At 42.1% G+C, this 20,926-nt stretch overlaps 1 protein-coding gene across 2 annotated transcripts; it reads right to left on the bottom strand.

Annotated features, from left to right (window-relative positions):
* Positions 1 to 2,169: 2,169 nt before the first annotated feature.
* Positions 2,170 to 20,588, bottom strand: dnal1.L (dynein, axonemal, light chain 1 L homeolog). 2 transcript variants are annotated; one of them, XM_018229089.2, is made up of 8 exons: positions 20,557 to 20,588; positions 18,693 to 18,731; positions 16,349 to 16,458; positions 15,997 to 16,052; positions 14,941 to 14,996; positions 12,829 to 12,955; positions 3,672 to 3,812; positions 2,170 to 2,354 (listed from the first exon to the last, which is right to left on the bottom strand). In XM_018229089.2, exons 3-8 carry the CDS (start codon positions 16,381 to 16,383, stop codon positions 2,308 to 2,310), a joined length of 462 nt encoding a protein of 153 aa, XP_018084578.1. In that variant the 5' UTR covers positions 16,384 to 16,458; positions 18,693 to 18,731; positions 20,557 to 20,588; the 3' UTR covers positions 2,170 to 2,307. The 2 variants fall into 2 exon arrangements, with proteins under 2 accessions (XP_018084578.1, NP_001087953.1); NM_001094484.1 differs by lacking the exon at positions 20,557 to 20,588 and adding an exon at positions 19,802 to 19,849.
* Between the last annotated feature and the right edge of the window lie 338 nt (positions 20,589 to 20,926).

Raw genomic sequence — 20,926 nt, 5'->3', positions numbered from 1 at the left:
AGGCTGAAGTGTCAGCACTCGGTTGACGAAGATACCGAAGTGAGTGGACATGGCACCCCTGAACTCCTCTGCGCTATTCTGCAAATTCAGCTCAGTGTGGCTGGATTGGACACTTGTTCTTGCTGAACACTATGTGGGGTAGAAGCAGGGAGGGGGCCAGTGACGAAGGTAATTGGGGCTTTTAGCTGTAGGAGGGGTTAGTTCTCATTTAATGGAAGCCTGGGAAGAGGACAGGCTGCAATCTGTGAGAACTACTATTTGTATGCACGCACAAAATGGTCAAACAAAAGCCAAGATGGCCAGCTTCTCTGCTGTATGGTCACATCTTCTCCTTCAACATGACGGCCCTCTGAAAAATAAGCTGGTAGACAAATGGGGGGGTTGCCTGGGGCTGCAAGTAGGTGCACTTATGATTTATGTGGCTTATTTTGTCCATATTTAGCTATAGTTGATTTTAAGGGTTTAGTTCTGGAGTACAAGAACATTCCCATCAAATGTTGCCGCTAATTACGGAGTTAACGTTCCTTTCTATTAACATTGGCACATCACAGACATAACTTGCTGCTGGTTGATAAAGTGTTCTTTCCAATCTGTTCCGTTATACGTGCTGGAATGTCCTACAATGGACTGAAATAAAAGCCTAAGATTGCAAAGAGCATGAAGGGCCACACATAGGAGTGCCAGTTAGGTTTCACTACCACTTTTATCCAAAACTCATTTTGCCAGGTCCAATGTAACCTCATTAAGGTGCTGTAGCTACGTTCTATATGCCCCATACATGTCATTAATACCAACTATAATTGCACGGTGGAATTCTGGGTAAGCGGGCGTGTGCTACCATTACTATTTGTAGATATTTTGCTGTGTGTTCCCCTATCTCTGTATATGTGTTGGTCACTAGGACAACAGGCTGGTCTTGTGCCATTGCGAGTGTAACGTGTTGAAATAACAAAACCACGTGACTACACCGGAGTTGATTCCAGAGTACTTGCACCTGCCATTACCAACATGTTTGCTACAAACAGTGGCACAGGTAAAAATGGCTCCCAACACCACTCAGCAGTTCTGAAATTCCTAATATGGTACGGTAAGGGATCCGTTACCCAGAAAGTTCTTATTATGGAAAGGTTGTCTCCCATTTTATCCAAATATTCAAAAGAACCTTACTAGAAAATGGAGTTGGTTGGAAGGGAGATGGCTACTGCATCGCTGCTGCTGATTTCAGAGATTGAAGATGCAGAAGGGCTTCATATTCTTGAATATCAGGAACATTTTTCTAATCATTAAGGAAAGATATTGTCTGTAGATCTTGGCACTCATGTGTAGCCTCTGACTTTATTTTTAAAGCCTGCAAAGGCCTGTCGGCTGCACTGATAGAACCCACAAGCCAACACTGATGAATGGAGGATTTTAGCACAAAATGGAAACTGGCACCTTCCACAGCTGACACTGGCAGGGAATATACCAAATGTTCCATGAGCTTTTTGCAGCGTGCATATCTGGATTAACTCTCAGTACGTATGAGTCTCATCATGTCATTGCCTTTCTAAAAAAATAACTTCTTTATACTGAAGTTTTAGCTACATGGACCATTGGAAAGATGAGATAAATGCCAGGTTGTAACATATTTACAGTTGCTAAAATATAGAAGTGGAAAGTTAACCATTCTTGGACTTTCCAGATATTCATTGATATTTTTTAAGACATTCTAGTTTTATACCTGGAAATCGGCAGTTTGGCACACACTCCAGGACTCCAGATAGCGGTAAAAAATCTCTTTACTTTATTGCACAAACATCTATCGTCCTAACGCATTTCGTGTGTTACCACACGTTACGTGTGGTAACACACGAAACGCGTTAGGACGATGTAGTGTAGTTGAAAGTGATCATATCCCCAAGCCCTAGCCCTGATGTCAGCATGTATAGTTTTGCAGCCTCTTGTTGCCATATACCAAGCAGTAAGTGGAGCTAGTCAGTCCTGCACCTCTGTATCCAATAGTGTGAAGACTAATTCTGAATGATGACAAAAACAGACCCTGGTCTAATTTATTTTCTTCTTATGATGCTGAATGATCCACAGCAACATAGTCTTTAAGCCACAAAGGAGTTCTATAATGTAGCACGCAGTAACAAATGGAGACATATAAACTTGGTACAAAATAGCATATGTGAACAAAAAAAAACCTTTATCTGGATTTCTGCATTAATGAATACGGTGCATATAAACTCTTGAGAAATACATGAATCTAGAGCCACAAGTGATTTCCATTTCAATAAATTAAAGGTAAAAATACTGGTATAAGCGCTAGGATTCGTCTCCTTCTTCTTCCTCTTGTTTAATGACTGGATTGCCTGGAAGAAAACAAAGTGCAGCTAAATATTGGGAACTAGAGAATCTTAAAGGGGTTGTCAACCTTTGAGATAAGTGTTAGTATGAGGTAGAGAGAGAACATTTACAATTGATTTTCATTCTTTATTATTTGTGATTTTTGAGATATTTAGCTTTTTATTCAGCAGCTCTCCAGTTTGTAATTTCAGCCATCTGGTTGTTAGGGTCCAAACTACCCTAGCAACCATGCACTAACTGGAATATGAAACTGGGATATGAATAGGGGAGGCCTGAATAGAAAGATAAGGAATAAAAAGTAACATTAACAATACATTAACCTCACAGAGCCTTTTGTTTTTTAGAAGGGAGTCAGCGACGCGCATTTTTAAGCTGCAAAGAGTCAGAAGAAAAATGCAAATAACTATAAAACTATAAAACATAAATAATGAAAACCAATTGAAAAGTTGCTTAGAATTTGCAGTTCTATAACATAATAAAAGTTACCGTAAAAGCGATCCACCCCTTTAAATGCACAACAGCACTGTTTCAAGGGAATCATATAAGACGTTCCTCAACTGGAATGCTGAATATAAGTAAATATGCTTCTTCTCTGCGATCCACTACATACCTACAGAGGAAGCAGACCCTGCGGCTGCAGGGGCTCCAGGAGATATAGGGGCCCCATGAGGCCCTAATTCATATCCCATTTCAATTAACATTGGTAAAACAAGTCAACCTCCAGACATTTTAGGAAGCTGAAAAATAATTTGCTGTGGGGCCAGTAATATCTAGTTACGCCACTGTCCATAACCCCTCAAAGACCACTATAGTTTATCACATATGTCTCATATCTGTACATATTAACATATATCTATAATCATCCCTACACACTCAGGTACCACTGACATACGTACACATGACATACATACACATGACATACATACACATGACATACATACACATGACATACATACACATGACATACATACACATGACATACATACACATGACATACATACACATGAGCACACTGATAATAGACAACTAGAGACACAAAGATAAAAGCAGGCATAAAATGTGTATAGCATATATATATATATATATATATAATGAACATGTGGATTTTGTAGACAGGGCAGTCTGTTGTTTCTTAGGGGGTCAACAGTATAGAACCATATATTCCCCAAATAAGATAAGGGCATTGAAATGCAATAACTGTTGAACAAAGCATCTCCCAGAAAGAGCAGACTCTTGTGTGAATCAGCTGGGACAGCATTACAATACATCTAATTTAATGCACAGTCGCAGCTACATATATTGATATTTGTGATGGTGCTCACCGTCCAATTTCTTCAGCTTTGGGAGACGTTTAACTGCCTCTTCCATCCAGTTACCTTCGGCGGTGTGCTTTTCTTCAAGTGGGTTCCCCACAAATACAATATCTCCAAGTAATGGCAACTCTCCAAGCTTAGAAAACTCCGCTGCAACAGTCAGGACATTTGCAGTACAAGTCAGGAATAGCTTCAAACGTAGGATATAACTCAAAGCTTCTCTGCATTATATTGTATCAAATGCCAACCTGAGTATGCTCCATCTGATTTCCATAAAGGCATGGGGATGCTGTAAGGCAGGGGTCCACAACCTTTTTCACCCATGAGCAACATTCAGATATAAAAAGATTTGGGGAGCAGCACAAGCATGAAAAAGGTCCTGAGTGGTGCCAATAAGGGTTGTGATTGGTTATTGGTTGCCCCTATGTGGACTGGCAGCCTACAGGAGACTCTGTTTGGCATTACACTTGGTTTTTATGTACCCACAACTTGCCTCCAAGCCTGGCATTTAAAAATAATCACCTGCTTTGAGGACACTGAGAGCAACATCCAAGGGGTTGGGGAGCAACTTGTTGCTCAAGGGCTACTGGTTGGGGACCACTGCTGTAAGGTATCTTTTCATATACCAGTGATCTGTTGTAGCTGAATGCTTGGGTTACTTTCTATGGCTCTAGCAGCCTAGCTCCTTCTTTTCAGCTGAGAAATGTATGTGTAAAAAATCAAAACTGCCCATGCACACCCAGGCCCTCTCGAGGATATACTGACCCTGGTGCTCGGCAAAAAGGGGCTTCGGTAAACCCGCAACTGTACGAAGAAAAGATTCACCGGCACACAGGTACTGCTGGCAGGGTGAAAGCAAATGTATGTGTAACACACAGGCACAGACCCATGTGCACAACATTAAGCTGTTTTCAGCCTCCGTATTTAATCTGATTAGTTTCATTGCCCCTGGAGCATGGGCGCTGAGCAGATATGCTTTTCTCATCCAGCAAAAATAAGCAGCCTGACAACAGAATGTGTGTCCAGTGCCTTAAAGGAAAACTATACCCCCCGAACAATGTAGGTCTTTATAAAAAGCTATTGCATAAAACAGCTCATATGTAAAATCCTGCTTCATGGAAATAAACCATTTCTATAATAATATACTTTTCTAGTAGTATGTGCCATTGGGTAATCCTAAATAGAAAATTGCCATTTTAAAAAATAAGTACCGCCCTCTGCAATCCTACGATTCACACTTCTCCCTGTTACAGTTAGAGTTGCAGTATTTCTGGTCAGGTGATCTCTGAGGCAACACACAGACCATCATGAAATGCTGCATCAAGGCAAGTGTTAAAGAACAATATTTACTTAAATATATATACCAGTTTGGTAAGATTGTTTAATATGCCACTTAATATGTTATAACTGATATAAAATGATCTGTTGCTTAAATATTCAATTTGGGGGTAAAGTTTTCCTTTAAGCAGACATGTACATGATATCAACAGAAGGCCTTTGCTCGAGCATCAAGAAAATCTGTGATGTATGGCTGCTGCAGATGAGAAGTGTAAAGCAACCCTACGCCTCATCACAAATCAAATGACACAAATTTGTATTCAGGACAATTCAAATAATGACAGTATAACCATTAAATAGAAAAATGTTCTCACGTTCGGAATCAAATCTACCTTCACGATATTTTTTTATAAAAGTATAGAGCAGTTACTAAAAATCCAGGGGATGGCTGCATTATTAAAAGGATGATTCACCTTTAAGCTAACTTTTAGTATTTTATAAAATGGCCAATTGCATGCAACTTTTCAATTGCCCTATATTTTTTGCTTTTTTTAGTCTTTGAATTATTTGCCTTCTTCTTCTGAATATTTCCAGCTTTCACTGACCCCATCTAAAAACAAATGCTATGTAAGGCTACAAATGTATTGTTATTGCTACTTTTTATTACTCATCTTTCTATTCAGGCCTCTCCTAATCATATTCCAGTCAATATGAAGTTGTCTCAGAATATCACTCTCTACAATCATACTAAAAGTAAATTTAAAGGTGAACAACCCCTTTTACACTTTCCTTACAGTCAGGAAATTGTTTGACACATTTATCAAAGTGCGAATTTGTCAGAATGTGTTTGACTGCTTTGAACAGTCCAACGTTCTGTTGTACGTTGTGTTAGAGTTTAGGAGCAGTGCTGAGCTCTAACACCTCCCGAATCATTAATTGCTGTAGCATATTTCAAAAGGGATTGTTTAGACAACTGTTTTCTGCAAGGGAGGAATTATATTTATTAAATAAACTGATGATTTAGTGAGTCTTTTTGGCTCATTATAAATACAATAAAATGTTTTTGGCTGTATTTAAAGGGGTGGTTTACCTTTGTTTAAAGCATCTTAAAACTGGCATTAATTTGTCCCCCAAACCTTACTTAATGTGCTTATACCAAAAATTACTACTTATACACAGCAAGCCTATTTGCTTTGCCATTTCCCTTAGTTTAAAGGCAGGATTGCCCAAAAGCATTTCAGTGGGAGGAGTAAGGTAATATTGCTTGCCCTTGCTTTGCAACATATTCTTTGGAGCTGTTTCAGATGCTTTAAAGGGGATGTCAACTCCAAAATGAAATTTTGTGCAATGAAGATTTTCAGTGGTTGTTTGTCTTTTTTTTTCTAATAGGTTTTTATGGGTGATTCATCTTTGAATTCATTTTTTGTATTTTATAGAATGGACAATTCTAAGCAACATTTCAACTGGTCTTCAGTATTTATTTTGTATTGTGTTAATTATTTGCCATTTTCTTCTGACTCTTTTCACCATTCCAATGGGGGTCACTCAACCCATATTAAAAAAAACAAATGTTCTGTAAGGCTAAAATATTATTGTTATTGCTATTTTTATTACTCATCTTTCTATTCAGGCCCTCTTCTATTTATATTCCAGTCTCTTCTTCAAATCAAAGCAGGGTTGCTAGGGGAATTTGGACTCTACATCATACTAAAAAGATACCTCAAAGGTGAACAACCACTTTAATGTTATTTATAGATGAAATTGCTATTGAAAGCAGTACCTGTTTATTCCTTTCTAATTGTAACGGGCCCGAAGGCGCAGTAATAGTGTAGACCAAAGAGGAGACCAAACCAAGTTCGAGGTACAAGAGGGTTTATCAAAAGAATCGTCAAGGTACAGGCAAATAGATCAGACCAGGCAGCAGACAACAGGAATCGTAATAACAGGCAAGAGTCGGTACACAAGAATCAAAAGCAGTATATCACACCCAGGAACAGACGAACAGGAACCTATAGTTGGGCAAGGACTGGAAGGGGAGAGAGGTTTAAGTAGTCTCTGAGTTTGGCGCCAAAGTTGACGCACTGGCGTCAGACGCTGACGCGCTTGCGTCAGACGCAGACGCCAGCGTCCCCACGCTGACGTCCTGACGCCGGCGCCCATTCTGACGCCGGCGTCCATTCCGTCGCCGGCGGCCAATCCGGGAGCAGGAAGACGATGACACCATGGAGCTGCGCCCATCAGGAACCATGCGGTGAGGCAGGGGGTCGCCATCTTGGACGCCATCTTTGGAAGGTGAGTTAGAATCCATTACAGTACCCCCCTCCTTAGGGGGGGCCTCAGGACCACCGAGACTAGGAGAAGAAGGGAAAAGTCTATGGAACTTACGGACCAAGGCAGGCGCATGGACGTCCGAGTTCCTCACCCAGGAGCACTCCTCCGGACCGAACCCTTTCCACTCAATGAGATACTGAAGAGTACCCCTGGAAAAACGGGAGTCCAAAATCCTCTTGACTTCGAATTCCTGGTGACCATCAACCAGGACAGGAGCTGGGGAAGAAGAAGAAGGACAAGACACAGCAGGCTTAAGTAACGAGACATGAAAGACATTTGGAATCCGCATCTCCGGAGGAAGTTGAAGGCGGACCGCCACAGGGTTGATGACTTCGACGACAGGATAAGGGCCGATGAACTTAGGACCAAGTTTGGGAGTGGGAATTTTCAGACGAATATTACGAGTAGAAAGAAAAACTTTGTCACCAGGAGAATATGGAGGGGCAGGAACTCTTCTCTTATCGGCAAACCTCTTCTGAGCCAGGGAACTCTTCTCCAAGTTAGTGGCAGTGGCCTCCCAGATAGCCAACATGTGAGCAGCTTGGTCGTTGGCCGCAGGAACGTTGGTAAGAAGAAGATCTTGAGGAAAGGCCAACGGATTCCGACCATAAACACAGAAGAAGGGAGACTTTAGGGAAGAGGAATGCAGCGCATTATTGTGAGCGAACTCAGCCCAAGGAAGAAGATCCGACCAATCGTCCTGGCACAGAGACACATGACAGCGCAGAAACTGCTCCAAAGCCTGATTGACCCGTTCAGCAGCACCATTGGATTGTGGGTGGTAAGCAGAGGAAAATTGGAGAGAAATATTAAGGGCCTTGCATAGCGACCTCCAGAACTTGGATATAAATTGAGAACCCCGATCAGAAACAATCTCAGCAGGAAAACCATGGAGGCGAAAAATATGTTTAATAAAAAGTTCAGAAAGTTCAGAGGCAGAAGGCAATTTCCGAAGTGGAGTAAAATGGGCCATCTTACTAAATCTGTCGATCACCACCCAGATCACAGTGTGGCCGGAGGATAAGGGCAGATCGACAATGAAATCCATTGCCACATGAGTCCAAGGGCGAGAAGGGATGGGCAACGGCAGGAGAAGACCCTTGGGAGAAGAATGACTAGCTTTAGAGACAGCACAGGTAGCACAGGAAGAAATAAAATCTTTCACGTCCTTTCTCATCGATGGCCACCACACCAAGCGTGACAGGAGTTCAGTGGTCTTCTCAATCCCCGGGTGACCAGCTTGTTTGGAATTGTGAGTTTGAGATAGGATGGCCTGGCGACACTCAGGTGGAACAAAAGCAACCCCCAAGGGAATGTTATCAGGAGCAGAGGCCTGGGCAGAAAGAAGTTCAGAAGCCAAGGAGGGAAACAAGGCAGCAACAATCTTGGAAGGAGGCACTATAGGTTCGGGATCTTCAGAATAAGAAATCTCGGGAACAAAACTCCTGGACAGCGCATCAGCCTTTCTATTTCTTGAGCCAGGACGAAAGGTGATGATAAAATTAAAACGGGAGAAAAATAAAGACCATCTGGCTTGACGAGGATTTAAACGTTTCAGGGACTGGATAAATTCAAGGTTCTTGTGGTCTGTAAAGATGGTCACAGGAATAGAAGATCCCTCAAGTAGATGCCTCCACTCCTCCAGGGCCAATTTGACCGCGAGCAGTTCACGATTCCCAACGTCATAATTCTGCTCGGGAGAAGAGAATTTTTTGGAGAAGAATGCACACGGATGTAACTTCCCATCCGAAGAAGACCTTTGAGATAAAACGGCTCCAGCTCCCACATCAGAGGCGTCCACTTCAAGGAAAAAGGGCAGAAGAGGTTCGGGGTGTCTCAGAATTGGTGCAGAAGAAAAGGCCTCTTTCAATGTTTCAAAGGCTTCCACGGCTAGAGGGGGCCAATGCTGAGGTTTGCCCCCTTTGCGGATAAGAGCAAGAATAGGAGAAATCTTGGAGGAAAAGCCTTTAATGAACTGCCTATAATAATTGGCAAGCCAATAAACCTTTGAATAGCCTTGACGCTGGTGGGTAGAGGCCAATCAAGAATTGCAGTAACCTTGGCTGGATCCATCTTGAACCCCTGTTGTGAGATTATATACCCAAGGAAAGGGATGGAAGGCACCTCGAAAGAACACTTCTCCAATTTGGCGAAGAGATTATTCTTTCTAAGACGAAGAAGAACTTCCTTCACCTGACAACGGTGTTCCTGAAGATCTTTGGAGAAAATGAGGATATCATCCAGGTAAACGACTACACATTGCCCCAACAAATCTCTGAAAACGTCATTTACAAACTCCTGGAAGACCGCAGGGGCATTACATAGACCAAATGGCATTACAAGGTACTCATAATGCCCGTCACGAGTATTGAAAGCGGTCTTCCATTCATCGCCCTCTCGGATCCGAATGAGGTTGTAGGCGCCCCGAAGATCAAGTTTGGTGAAGAGATTAGCGCCTCTCAACTGATCGAAAAGTTCAGAGATTAAGGGGAGAGGGTAACGGTTTTTGATAGTGATTTTATTCAGCCCTCTATAGTCGATGCAGGGCCGCAGACTGCCATCCTTTTTTTCGACAAAGAAAAAACCTGCTCCAGCAGGAGACGAAGAGGGACGAATGAACCCTCTCTGAAGATTCTCCTGAATGTAGGTTTTCATGGCTGCTGTTTCAGAAGGAGACAGAGGATAGGTGCGGCCACGAGGAGGCATGGATCCAGGCAGGAGTTCAACTGGGCAGTCGTAGGGTCGATGGGGAGGAAGAGTCTCAGCGGAGCCCTTATTGAAGACATCCGAAAAGGATTGATATACAACTGGAAGAGAGGGCATAGAAGACACAGAGGAAACTTTGACAATGGGCACAGCAGGTAAACAGTTCTGTTGGCAATGTGGACTCCAACGGGCAACTTGTGAAGAAGACCAATCAATGACTGGGTTATGGGTGCATAACCATGGAAGACCCAGAACAATAGGAGTAGAAGGGCAATCAATAAGAAGAAAGGACAGTCTCTCCAAATGTAGGGTGCCCACTTTGAGTGAAAGTTCCGAGGTGGTCTGTGAAATGATGGCAGAAGACAGAGGACGATCATCAATTGCCAGAGCTCGCAGAGGAATAGCCAGAGGAAGAAGAGGAACAGCATGTCGGCTGGCAAAAGTCTTGTCCATGAAATTCCCGGCAGCACCAGAATCTACGAAGGCTTGAACCGGGATCCTCCGGGAGCCAAACTGGATCTGTGCCGGAAGTAGGAAACGATGACCAGACGGTCGGGGAGAAGGACAAACTCCACCCAGGTAAGTCTCCCCAAACTTACCGAGGTATTGGCGTTTTCCAGGCTTTACAGGACACTCGAGGATGGAGTGAGCTTTGCCCCCGCAGTAGAGACATAATCCCGCCGCCTTTCTCCGGTACTTCTCCTGTTCGGAAAGACGGGCCCATCCAATCTGCATCGATTCCTCAGCAGATGTAGGAGAGGAAGAAGCAGAAGCCGCAGGAGGTGGAGAGGGCGAGAAGTAAGCAGGATTGTTGAGCAGGGGTCTCTGGAAGCGGGGGGCCAGGATAGGCTGGAAACGAGGGTTCCTCTTAGAATGCTCACGGTCTAGCTCGACCTGGAACTCCCTCTGGCGAGTATCGACCTTCACGGCCAAGGCGACCAACTCTTCCCAACGGGGAGGAATTTCCCGGGATACGAGGTCGTTCTTTATTCTTATAGCCAGGCCGTTGTAGAAGGCAGCATGATAACCATCATTGTTCCACGACGTCTCCGCTACCAGGGTGCGAAACTCAATGGCATACTCCGGAACCGAGCGGGAGCCTTGCTGGAGCTGGAACAACCGAGCCGAAGAAGCTATGGCTCGTCCAGGAGCATCAAACACTGTCCGGAACTCATGGAGAAAGGTACAGGCATTATCGATCAGAGGATCCTTCTTTTCCCAAAAGGGTGATGCCCATTCTAGGGCCTTTCCCTGCAGACGAGAGATAACATAACCCACTTTGGCTCGCTCCGAGACAAACTGACCTGGCAGCAGGGCAAACTGGATCTCACATTGGATAATGAACCCTCTGCAAGCGTCAGGATCACCACTGTAGAGAGGAGGTGCGGGGATGCGAGGCTCGGAGACTTGGAGCGGGGTTTGCAGGTACAGCGACTGGTGCCACGGGAGTCAAGGTAGACACTTTCTCCAGGACTGCGCCAATGGCCTGACCAAAGTGAGACTGGAGTACTTCATAAGAGTCAATTCGGGAGGCCAAAGCTCGAATGGTTTCACCAACATCAGGCGAAGCATGAGTCTCCTCCAAAGGGTCCATGGCCCAACTATACTGTAACGGGCCCGAAGGCGCAGTAATAGTGTAGACCAAAGAGGAGACCAAACCAAGTTCGAGGTACAAGAGGGTTTATCAAAAGAATCGTCAAGGTACAGGCAAATAGATCAGACCAGGCAGCAGACAACAGGAATCGTAATAACAGGCAAGAGTCGGTACACAAGAATCAAAAGCAGTATATCACACCCAGGAACAGACGAACAGGAACCTATAGTTGGGCAAGGACTGGAAGGGGAGAGAGGTTTAAGTAGTCTCTGAGTTTGGCGCCAAAGTTGACGCACTGGCGTCAGACGCTGACGCGCTTGCGTCAGACGCAGACGCCAGCGTCCCCACGCTGACGTCCTGACGCCGGCGCCCATTCTGACGCCGGCGTCCATTCCGTCGCCGGCGGCCAATCCGGGAGCAGGAAGACGATGACACCATGGAGCTGCGCCCATCAGGAACCATGCGGTGAGGCAGGGGGTCGCCATCTTGGACGCCATCTTTGGAAGGTGAGTTAGAATCCATTACACTAATATCTTCCTTGTGGCTCTGACTTTTGAAACAATGTAAGAGAAGCCAGCTGAGAAAAAGACCTGTTTTTGCTGGTGGCAAGCTGACATTTTGCACCAATGTTTAAAAAGTCAGAACCAGTAATGCAGAAAGGGATAGGCAAATACTGCTTTTAATTGTGATTTACATTTACAAATAACTTTAATATAAATGTATATTTTTTAAATTTCCTTACAATGACATTATCTTATCTTTTATAAGGCAAAATTATATTTTTGGGCTTATATCCGTTCCAAGCTCTACATTTAAAAAAAAATGCAGTTTTGAAACCCTGGAAATAGTGTTATATGGCAATCTTTTGGCAAGCATTTGTATTGTCAGGTAACGGTTTCCTGAAAAAGCATTCATAGGTTTTTTTTCTATGGAAATGTTGCTTGTCAAGTACTGGTTCAAGCGCTTGTCAGCTAACTGTAATGTAAAAGTGTTGGCTGCACTTATGCTGTATGAGTAATGGCTCCTTTCAGCCAAAGCTGAGATTGGCTCTGCATCCAAGCCAAGGCACATGGCACTTGCACCAGCTTGGTCAGGCACCAAACTTACATATCTCTGCTGAGTCAAACACATTGTATTTTTGACAAAAGCTAACTGAACAGTGATGTTATTTTATGTCAGAAATCCAATGAAGTCATTTCATTACAGGTATCAGCCCCAATACAAATACTCCTTTCATGAAACAGGGAAGTTGCTTACCCCAATCTTTAACCAAATTGTTGGACATATAGAGTACTTTAAGTTTTTTCATTACGTGAATTCCTTTCAACTTCTCAATCAAGTTATAAGAGATCCACAATTCTTCTAAGGTTTCCCCAACAGCTTCCTGTGGCCAAAAAGAGATGTTTAAGTTTTGTTTAATATTTATAAGCAATGTATAAATAAATAATATTTTTTCATTGACACTAACGCCAATCCCAGTTCCTCCTTTCATAACTGTGTTCAACATGACCAAATAAATAAAGCTTCTGCTGAAAATGTTTTGTGTAGGAAAAACAACTCTGCAATAGTTCCATTTTATAAAAACTACAAAGTAATGTTAAATTAATTCATTTAAATTACTTGCAGAAGTCTCATCATTTTTGAGGTACTAATCTTTTCAAAGAGTTTTCCAAATTCAAAATATCTAGGTTGTGATGCTTTTAAGTTGTAAATATGGCTATCCTGTACAAATGTACTTTATTACATTTCTTATCACTGTTGTAATCACATTTGTCTGGAATTAAAGTCACCCATGACTGTCTAAAGCCATCTAGAATGAGTGGAAGAATGGGATATATGGGGACAACCATATAGATTCTAAGCTCTAATCTCGGCCTCTTGTATCCGTTGTATTATTGTATGTAATCTATTTGTTTAAGGTAAACACCCATTTATTTTATAGGACTGCAAAATATGTTGTCATTTATAAATATGTATTAATATTACCGTATATACTCGAGTATAAGCCGAGTTTTTCAGCACCCAAAATGTGCTGAAAAAGTGTACCTCGGCTTATACTCGGGTCAATGTGCAGAATCACCCAACCGCTAACACTAACACGCTTTCCGGCTCACAAACTGCCCTCTGCCCGTCATTTATATGAACTCCTCACCGACAGCCAGCGACGCTGTGCACACTGATATAAACACGATCAGAATGGTATCTGCAAACATACCGGCAGTACTCATCTTGCGGGCACGCTAGCTTCACAACTCCCACACAGGAAGCACAGGCCTCCGTCTAAGCGAGGCAGCATTCTGAGAGTGACGCCACGTCACCTAGCAACTGAAAGCCGGAAGTCGGGGCCAAAGGCTGGACTGGGCTTACCGGTAGTTTAGATGCTGCGATTGCGCCACGATGCTTCAAGTACTTCAAGGCTCTGTCCCGCTCATCCCCAGACCTGTCCCTACCCAAACTTTGTGTAGCACGGCTAGCAAAGTAGCAACGCAGCGGGTGAAATTACGGTATTGTGGAGGGGAGAAACAGAACGGAAGGATGACCATTAGCAGGTCCTATCTTTGGCACAGTAGGAGTTTGGCCCGGCGCTGCCTTAGTTTGACAGCTGAAGGGCCCCAGATCAGGCAGAGCAAATATACAGTGTTACTGTCACTAGTGACTCAATTTTACACCGTCACTGTCATTAACTGCATCTGCTATCTTGCTTTACAATTCCCATTTTGGGCACAGTAGGAGTTTGCCTACTGTCATCATCTTGCCCTATTGTCACCGTCTTGCCCTACTACCTTAAATTTCCCTGCTGTCACCATCTTTCCATTCTGTTGACACGCTGCCCTACTGTCAGCATCTTTTCCTACTGCCATCTTAACCCACTATTACCATTTTGCCCAATTTTCACCATCCTGCCTTATCAACATGACTATCTTGCCATCCTATCACCATCTTACCTGCCATCTCCCATGTTTTCCCATGTTTCCTGTCTTCTGTGCCTACTCTGTAGAGAGCCTCTATGCATGGATGCATGACAGCTGCTGCCTCAGTACGTACAGACATCACAACACAGTGTGTACTGGAATGCACCCTAGGCTTATACGCTTATAGTCAATAAGGTTTCTTAGTTTTTGTAGGTAAAATTAGGTACCTCGGCTTATACTCGGGTCGGCTTATACTCGAGTATATACGGTAGTAAAAATACTACTAAAAATAATACTCGTCAAATATGGGTACAAATTGCGCTACCAGATCCTATCTGGGCTACTATGGTGCCATAAATCTCCCCTTTTAAATAATTTATATCCCACATTAAAATTTATAAAGTCAGTATTTGCAAGGTTGTTCAAACTCTTTAATCAAAAAGAGAGAGTAACTTACCAATCCATTTAAATTTTTTATGTTGTTTCTACCCAAAGATAGTATTTTGAGATATTCTGAAATTGAATATATGCTTAGTTAATAGCCTGTAAAGTAAATAAATATATTAATTTATAAAAAATTGCATTTTTAATTTATTCTGGAAGTGATGTCCCTGACATGCTGGATTGCTGGAGATCTGAAGATTTTATTTATTTTTTACAATGTTACAATGCAGTGTCCTGTAGTCTAGAAGCCAATTTTTTTTAAAAAAAAAAAAAAACAGAAGAACATGAAAAGACAAAGAGTTGATGGAGAAAATCAGCAAAGAAAGAGAAGAAAATAGAAGGGGAAGAAGAGGAAAGCAGAGAGCACGGAACAAAAAAATTGAAGGTAGGCAGTATTTTGCACATTGTATTTACACAGTTGGTTTCATACATTCTAGAAGTGATGTCACTGACAGGCTGGATTGCTAGAGAACTGAAGATTTTATTTATTTTTTTACAAAGCTACAATGCAGTGTCCTGTAGTCTAGAAGCCAATTTAAAAAAAAAAAAAAAAACTGAAGGTGAGCAGTATTTTGCACATTGTATCTACACAGTTGCTTTGGTTTTAGTACTGTACTTCCTTTATAATCTTATAGTTCAATCAGAATGGAGACCGACAAAGACAGCTATTCTTAATTTACCACCTTATTGCTGGAGGCACATTTATAATAGGTTCAAATTCATGTGAGTTTTTTTTTAAACTCTAGGGGGATATTTATAAAAAAAATCGAATATCTAAAACTCGGACTAAAAACTCGGCTCGAACACTCAAATCGAATTCGACTAAACTCAATTAGAGGTTTTTCTCAGAAAAAAACTTGAATGTCATGAAGGCTACTAACATGTCCAAATTGGTCCCTGGACCTTTCCCCATTGATTTATACATGAACGCTGCAGGTTTTAGGTGGCAAATAGTCTAATTTGAGTTCTTAAAGGGCCAGAGTATGATCAATCTCAAAATTCTAATTACCGTAAAACTCGAATTTGTAACTGTTTTTCTATAGGTACAGGTGTCAGACAGAGTACTTACTTAGCCCATTTAAGTTGGCAATTTTCTCAATGCAGTTGGTGGAAAGTGATAGCTTTCTAAAAAAAGAGAATAGAAATATTTTTTTTCACAATGGTTTCATGTTGACATCCACTTTACATTGCATTCATAATTTCAAAGACATAAACACTATTTGAAATGTAATTGCAACTGACAGTAGTGTGTCTTTTTCTCACAATAAAGTATATATGTACTGTTAAAACAATTGAAACAATTATTTAATATATACATTTTTTTCACTGTGCAAATAACAGTTATGGTGTGAAAGTATTTTTTGATAAATCTGCCCCTTAGTGTTCCATTTCAAACAGAAAGAAAGCTCTGTGGATCTTACTCGCAATTAACAAGAGTAGATAAAGATGCATCCATTTTCTCGAGGGGTGGTATTTGGGCATACAGCTTCACCTCCTTTGCCTCCCCTGCCTTTTGCCCAGTTCTTTCCTCCTGTAAGACACAAAACAATATGCCACACATTTAGACGGCTGCATAACATTATGGTTCATTTGAAAAGCTTTAATTTCCATATAATGTTGCATAGGAAACTGTTCCTGCTCTATTTCAGCAGATATACACCAGCAATCACAAAGGTCCCAAAATTCTTAGTTGGCAGGGCCCATCCAGGAGACCCTGGTTCTTAATAACACAATCACAGGATTTAATTACCAGTATATACAGAGTATTTCAAAGGAGGTTCTTGCACAGGATTCTCTGCTGCTTACAAGGAGTTGAATACATGAAATTGTCACGAACGGCACCCTAAATCCAGAACCCAAGCTAAGTACCTTGGTCTCAGCTCTCACTTCTGCCTATAACCGCCGCCTTTCACCTCGGGAGGAGCCCTCGGCTAATTGGATGCTGCCAGGTCTAATTTGAGAGAGGAGCAAAGATAAAGGTTCTGGACAAGCAAAGGGGCATGATTGTCTCACCAGAATACTGAATGGAGGAACGCCACTTGGAACAGGCAGGCCGGTCTAGCACAAGCTGAGAGTAGTCAGAAAGGCCGGAATCAGGATTGGAGAGCGTAGAATAGTCAGCAGACAGGCAAATGGTCAGGATAGGAGAGATCAGAGTAGTCACAGGCAGGCAAGGGTCAGGAAAAGCAATAACAGCATGAGCTGATGCTACAAGGCTGATTATTCAATTCTGATGCTAGTTGCACTGGTTTCTGTGCTGCCATGAGTAATTTTCTGCATTAATTACTAATCAGCCTTATATTGGGACATTTATATTCTATGTGTACTGTATATTGTGAGTGGGTCCCTAAGCTCAGTAAGTGACAGCAGCACAGAGCATGTGCAGTGAATAAGCAGAAAAGAAGATTGGGAGCTACTGGGGCATCATTGGAGACACAAGTCTTCCCTGCTAATGGACAGTGGTTGCCTTGGGCTGGTACAGAAGTCCAAACCATAATGCACAACATTTCTAGCCTACTTCTTTAGTTAAGCTTTACTTCTCCTTTAAAGAGCCAAAATTCTGTCTCTTCTACTGCAATTCCTCTTTACCTTGAGACGATTTTGTTAATCTGAAAGGAGGGACAGAGCACAGCTTCCCCCAGGGTGCAAGTGCTTGCTAATTGAGCTGTAGAGGCCCCGTAGCACTTGTGCCCCAGGGTAACATATATTACCCCGCTAGCCTTGTATCTATTGACAGCACTGCTTCATTTAAAGGGTTATCACCTTTAAGTTAACACTTAATATGTTATAGAATGGCCAATTCTAAGCACTTCTCAACTAGCCTTCATGTTTTCTTTTTTTAAAGTTTTTGAATTATTTGCCATTGACCCCCATCTAAAAACAATGCTCTGTAGGGCTACATATGCATTGTTATTGCTAAATGGTATAACTCATCCTTCTATTCAAGCCCTCTCCTTTTCATATTCCAGTCTCTTGTTCAAATTATTGCATGGTTGCTAGGGTAATTTGGACCCTAGCAACCATATTACTGAAACTACAAACTGAAGAGCTGCTGAATAAAATGCTAAATAATTCAGAAACCACAAATAATAAAATTGGAAATTCTCTCAGAATATCCCTCTCTACAGCATACTGAAAGTTAATTTGACATAGGCCAGCGACCCCTTTAAAGGGGTTGTGCACCTTTGAATTATCTTTTAATATAATGTACAGAGTGAGATTCTGAGACAATTTGCAGTTGGTTTTTATTTTCTATTATTTGTGTTTTTTGAGTTATTTGGATTTTTATTCAGCAGCTCTCCAGTTTAAAAGTTCAGCAATCTGGTTGCTATGGTCCAAATTACCTTAGCAACCAACCATGCATTGATTTGAATAAGAGACTGGAAAAAGGAATAGGAGAGGGCCTGAATAGAAAGATGAGTAATTAAAAAGCAATAACAATAACATTAAACTGTAGCCTTACTGAGCATTTGTTTTTAGATGGGGTCAATGACCCCCATCTGAAAACTGGAAAGAATCAGAAGAAGAATGCAAATAATTCAAAAACTATAATAAAGGGGGAAAAAATAAGACCAATTGAAAGTTGCTTAGCCATTCCATACTAAAAGTTAACCCTTTAAGGAATGACACCTACTTACAGCATATATACACTGCTGCCATCTTGGTCTCCCAGAAATAACATATCTGTGTAACATGACAATATACATAGCACATAGAGGCATGCTACTAAACATGACTTCATCCAAAGCAGAGATCACCACTTACCCATTTAGCCAAAGCCTCCTTTATGGTTGTTGCTTTTGCCTGTAAAAATAAAAAAGGGGAAGGGGTCAAGCTTGAATGTTAAATATTCCATCAATATTACCCATCCATTCCAGGGTTGTCAGGTTGCCGGTTTTCCAGCCAAATTGGGCTACTTATTTATAGCCCAGGCGGGTTTTGAAAGTACAAACTAGCCAAGGTACGGATTTGGGCTACGTTTTTGGGCCTTTGGCTGGATTGCACTTTGGAAACCAGACAATGTTTTTTGTTGCCCTAATGTGCCAAGCCTGCATCTCCCAATGCATGATGGGTAATGTTGTTTTTGTTTAACAATTTGCCGACTGCCAAGTTTAATGTAAGACTACAATACCCAGCATGCGATGGGACTGACTTGTGTAGAAATCAGGAGTTACCAGATTTTGGGCTCTGTACCCCAATCTCCCGTCCCTCTTAAGCATTCTCACGTTTTCAGGTGAATTTCCTCAATTTTAGACAATTTCGGGGAAATCTGCTAGCCACCAAAATGTCTATAGGATGACCTGTTTTACCAATATTTATTGAAATTGTATATGTATTATGGCCTTATGGGGTCCGAATATCTCCTGGGCCCCCCTCTGTAGTTATACCCCTAGTGACGGGCGAATCTGTCCCATTTTACTTCATGGAAAAATGTGAAAATCAGTAAATCACATATTTTTTTTAGACATTTTTTGCCACTGCACATATTGTGCTATTTTTGGGCTTAATTTTAAGTGACTGTTTGGCTGTTTTTTAAAATTAGACCTAGGAACCCTGATTCCCAGAGAAAATCTTCAGCATCTCATGAATGAAGTCAGTGTCTCACTCATCTTCACAACACGCATCACAAATGCTGAAAATACTAAGGAAGCAGGCAGCTACATTTTCGTTATGGGTAACTGGCAGTGCAGCAAGTTCAGTCGGAGGGCAGGGGTCAGCTTTAGACAGTGAGAAGGATTTACCAGTAAAATAAAGACATTTCTCCCATTTTTGTTTATAATTTTGGAGCGTCTAACTATCCTGGACAAATAAAACCGGTAAGGCAGACATTTTTAGTTAAACCTTAAAGAAAGAGAAGAGACGGCGTCACTCACCATGATAGCTTTGCTGCGAGAGTTGCTCTTGCGGTTGCTAGGAAACGGTGTAGGAGTGTGCGCATGCGCAAGGTGCTAGAAGCCTGAGCGAGAGCGGAAGTAGCACAGCTAATAGGAGTAACCGAGTTGGAAACTAGTGAGAGGTGACAGCGCCTTAGGCAGATGAACTTGCTTGTCTTTAAATGAATGTTGTACCCATGGTGATTGCAGCGGAGAACAACAATAAATATAAGCAAATAGTTGATATGTTGCAGACTTTACATCTGCTGCGCCTGCCGTGTAAGACGTACTCGCTTCCATTTTGAATGTTGGTTTTACATAATGAAAATTCTTCTAGGGACTGGTGCTTGTTGGTTTAATTGATTACTAAATATTCACTAGGGATGGGTCCTCAATAAATCTCGCCAGAAAACATTAAAGGGCCATTTATGTTGGCGTGAACATTCCCTAATCATGTGTTGACTCTTTATTTTCTGGAGGGGTGACAGGCTAGGAAACTCCCATATAGGGTTGCTGCTTATCTTGTTTTCACAGGGGCCTTCTGGTAGAGCCCTGCGGGGGTCCATTTTTTGGAGCCAGCAACCCAGACCCGCAACTAGGGTTGCCACCTGGCCGGTAAAAATTATGTTTGATCCCAATTTTATTAATAGGGAAAAAAAGATAATTATATAGGAAGGACAGTATTTTTTTCCAGAAAGGTGGCAACCCGTATTCTTACCCGCTTGGACCTGCTACCCGACCCTAACAGCAAGTACCTTATCCGCAACCTGGACCCGCGACCCACTGACCATCAAGAATCAGGAAGTGCTGTCATTGTAAACTGGAAGTGACATCATCGGAAGTAGACATGATCAGAAAAAATTAGTAAAAATCGCTATTGGAAAGACCCGTGACCCGCAGAACTGCCGACCCACGTCTATACCCACACCTGTAACTTCTACCCACAACCTGCAGGGTAGCCGACCCGCTGCAGGACTCTACCTTCTGGTTCAAAGCTGTCTGTCCAGATTTCACAAGTCTAAATACCAGCTAGCAGGACTGCACTGATTGATGCAAAATTCAGCCAATCACACACCACTACATCATTACCACAATCCCTGACATCACCAGCCTACCTCTGTGAGT

Source organism: Xenopus laevis, chromosome 8L (assembly GCF_017654675.1).
Source record: "Xenopus laevis strain J_2021 chromosome 8L, Xenopus_laevis_v10.1, whole genome shotgun sequence".
Classification (NCBI taxonomy): Eukaryota; Metazoa; Chordata; class Amphibia; order Anura; family Pipidae; genus Xenopus; species Xenopus laevis.
The sequence above is the reverse complement of the archived record's forward strand: the minus strand, read 5'-3'. Positions and strand labels throughout refer to the sequence as shown.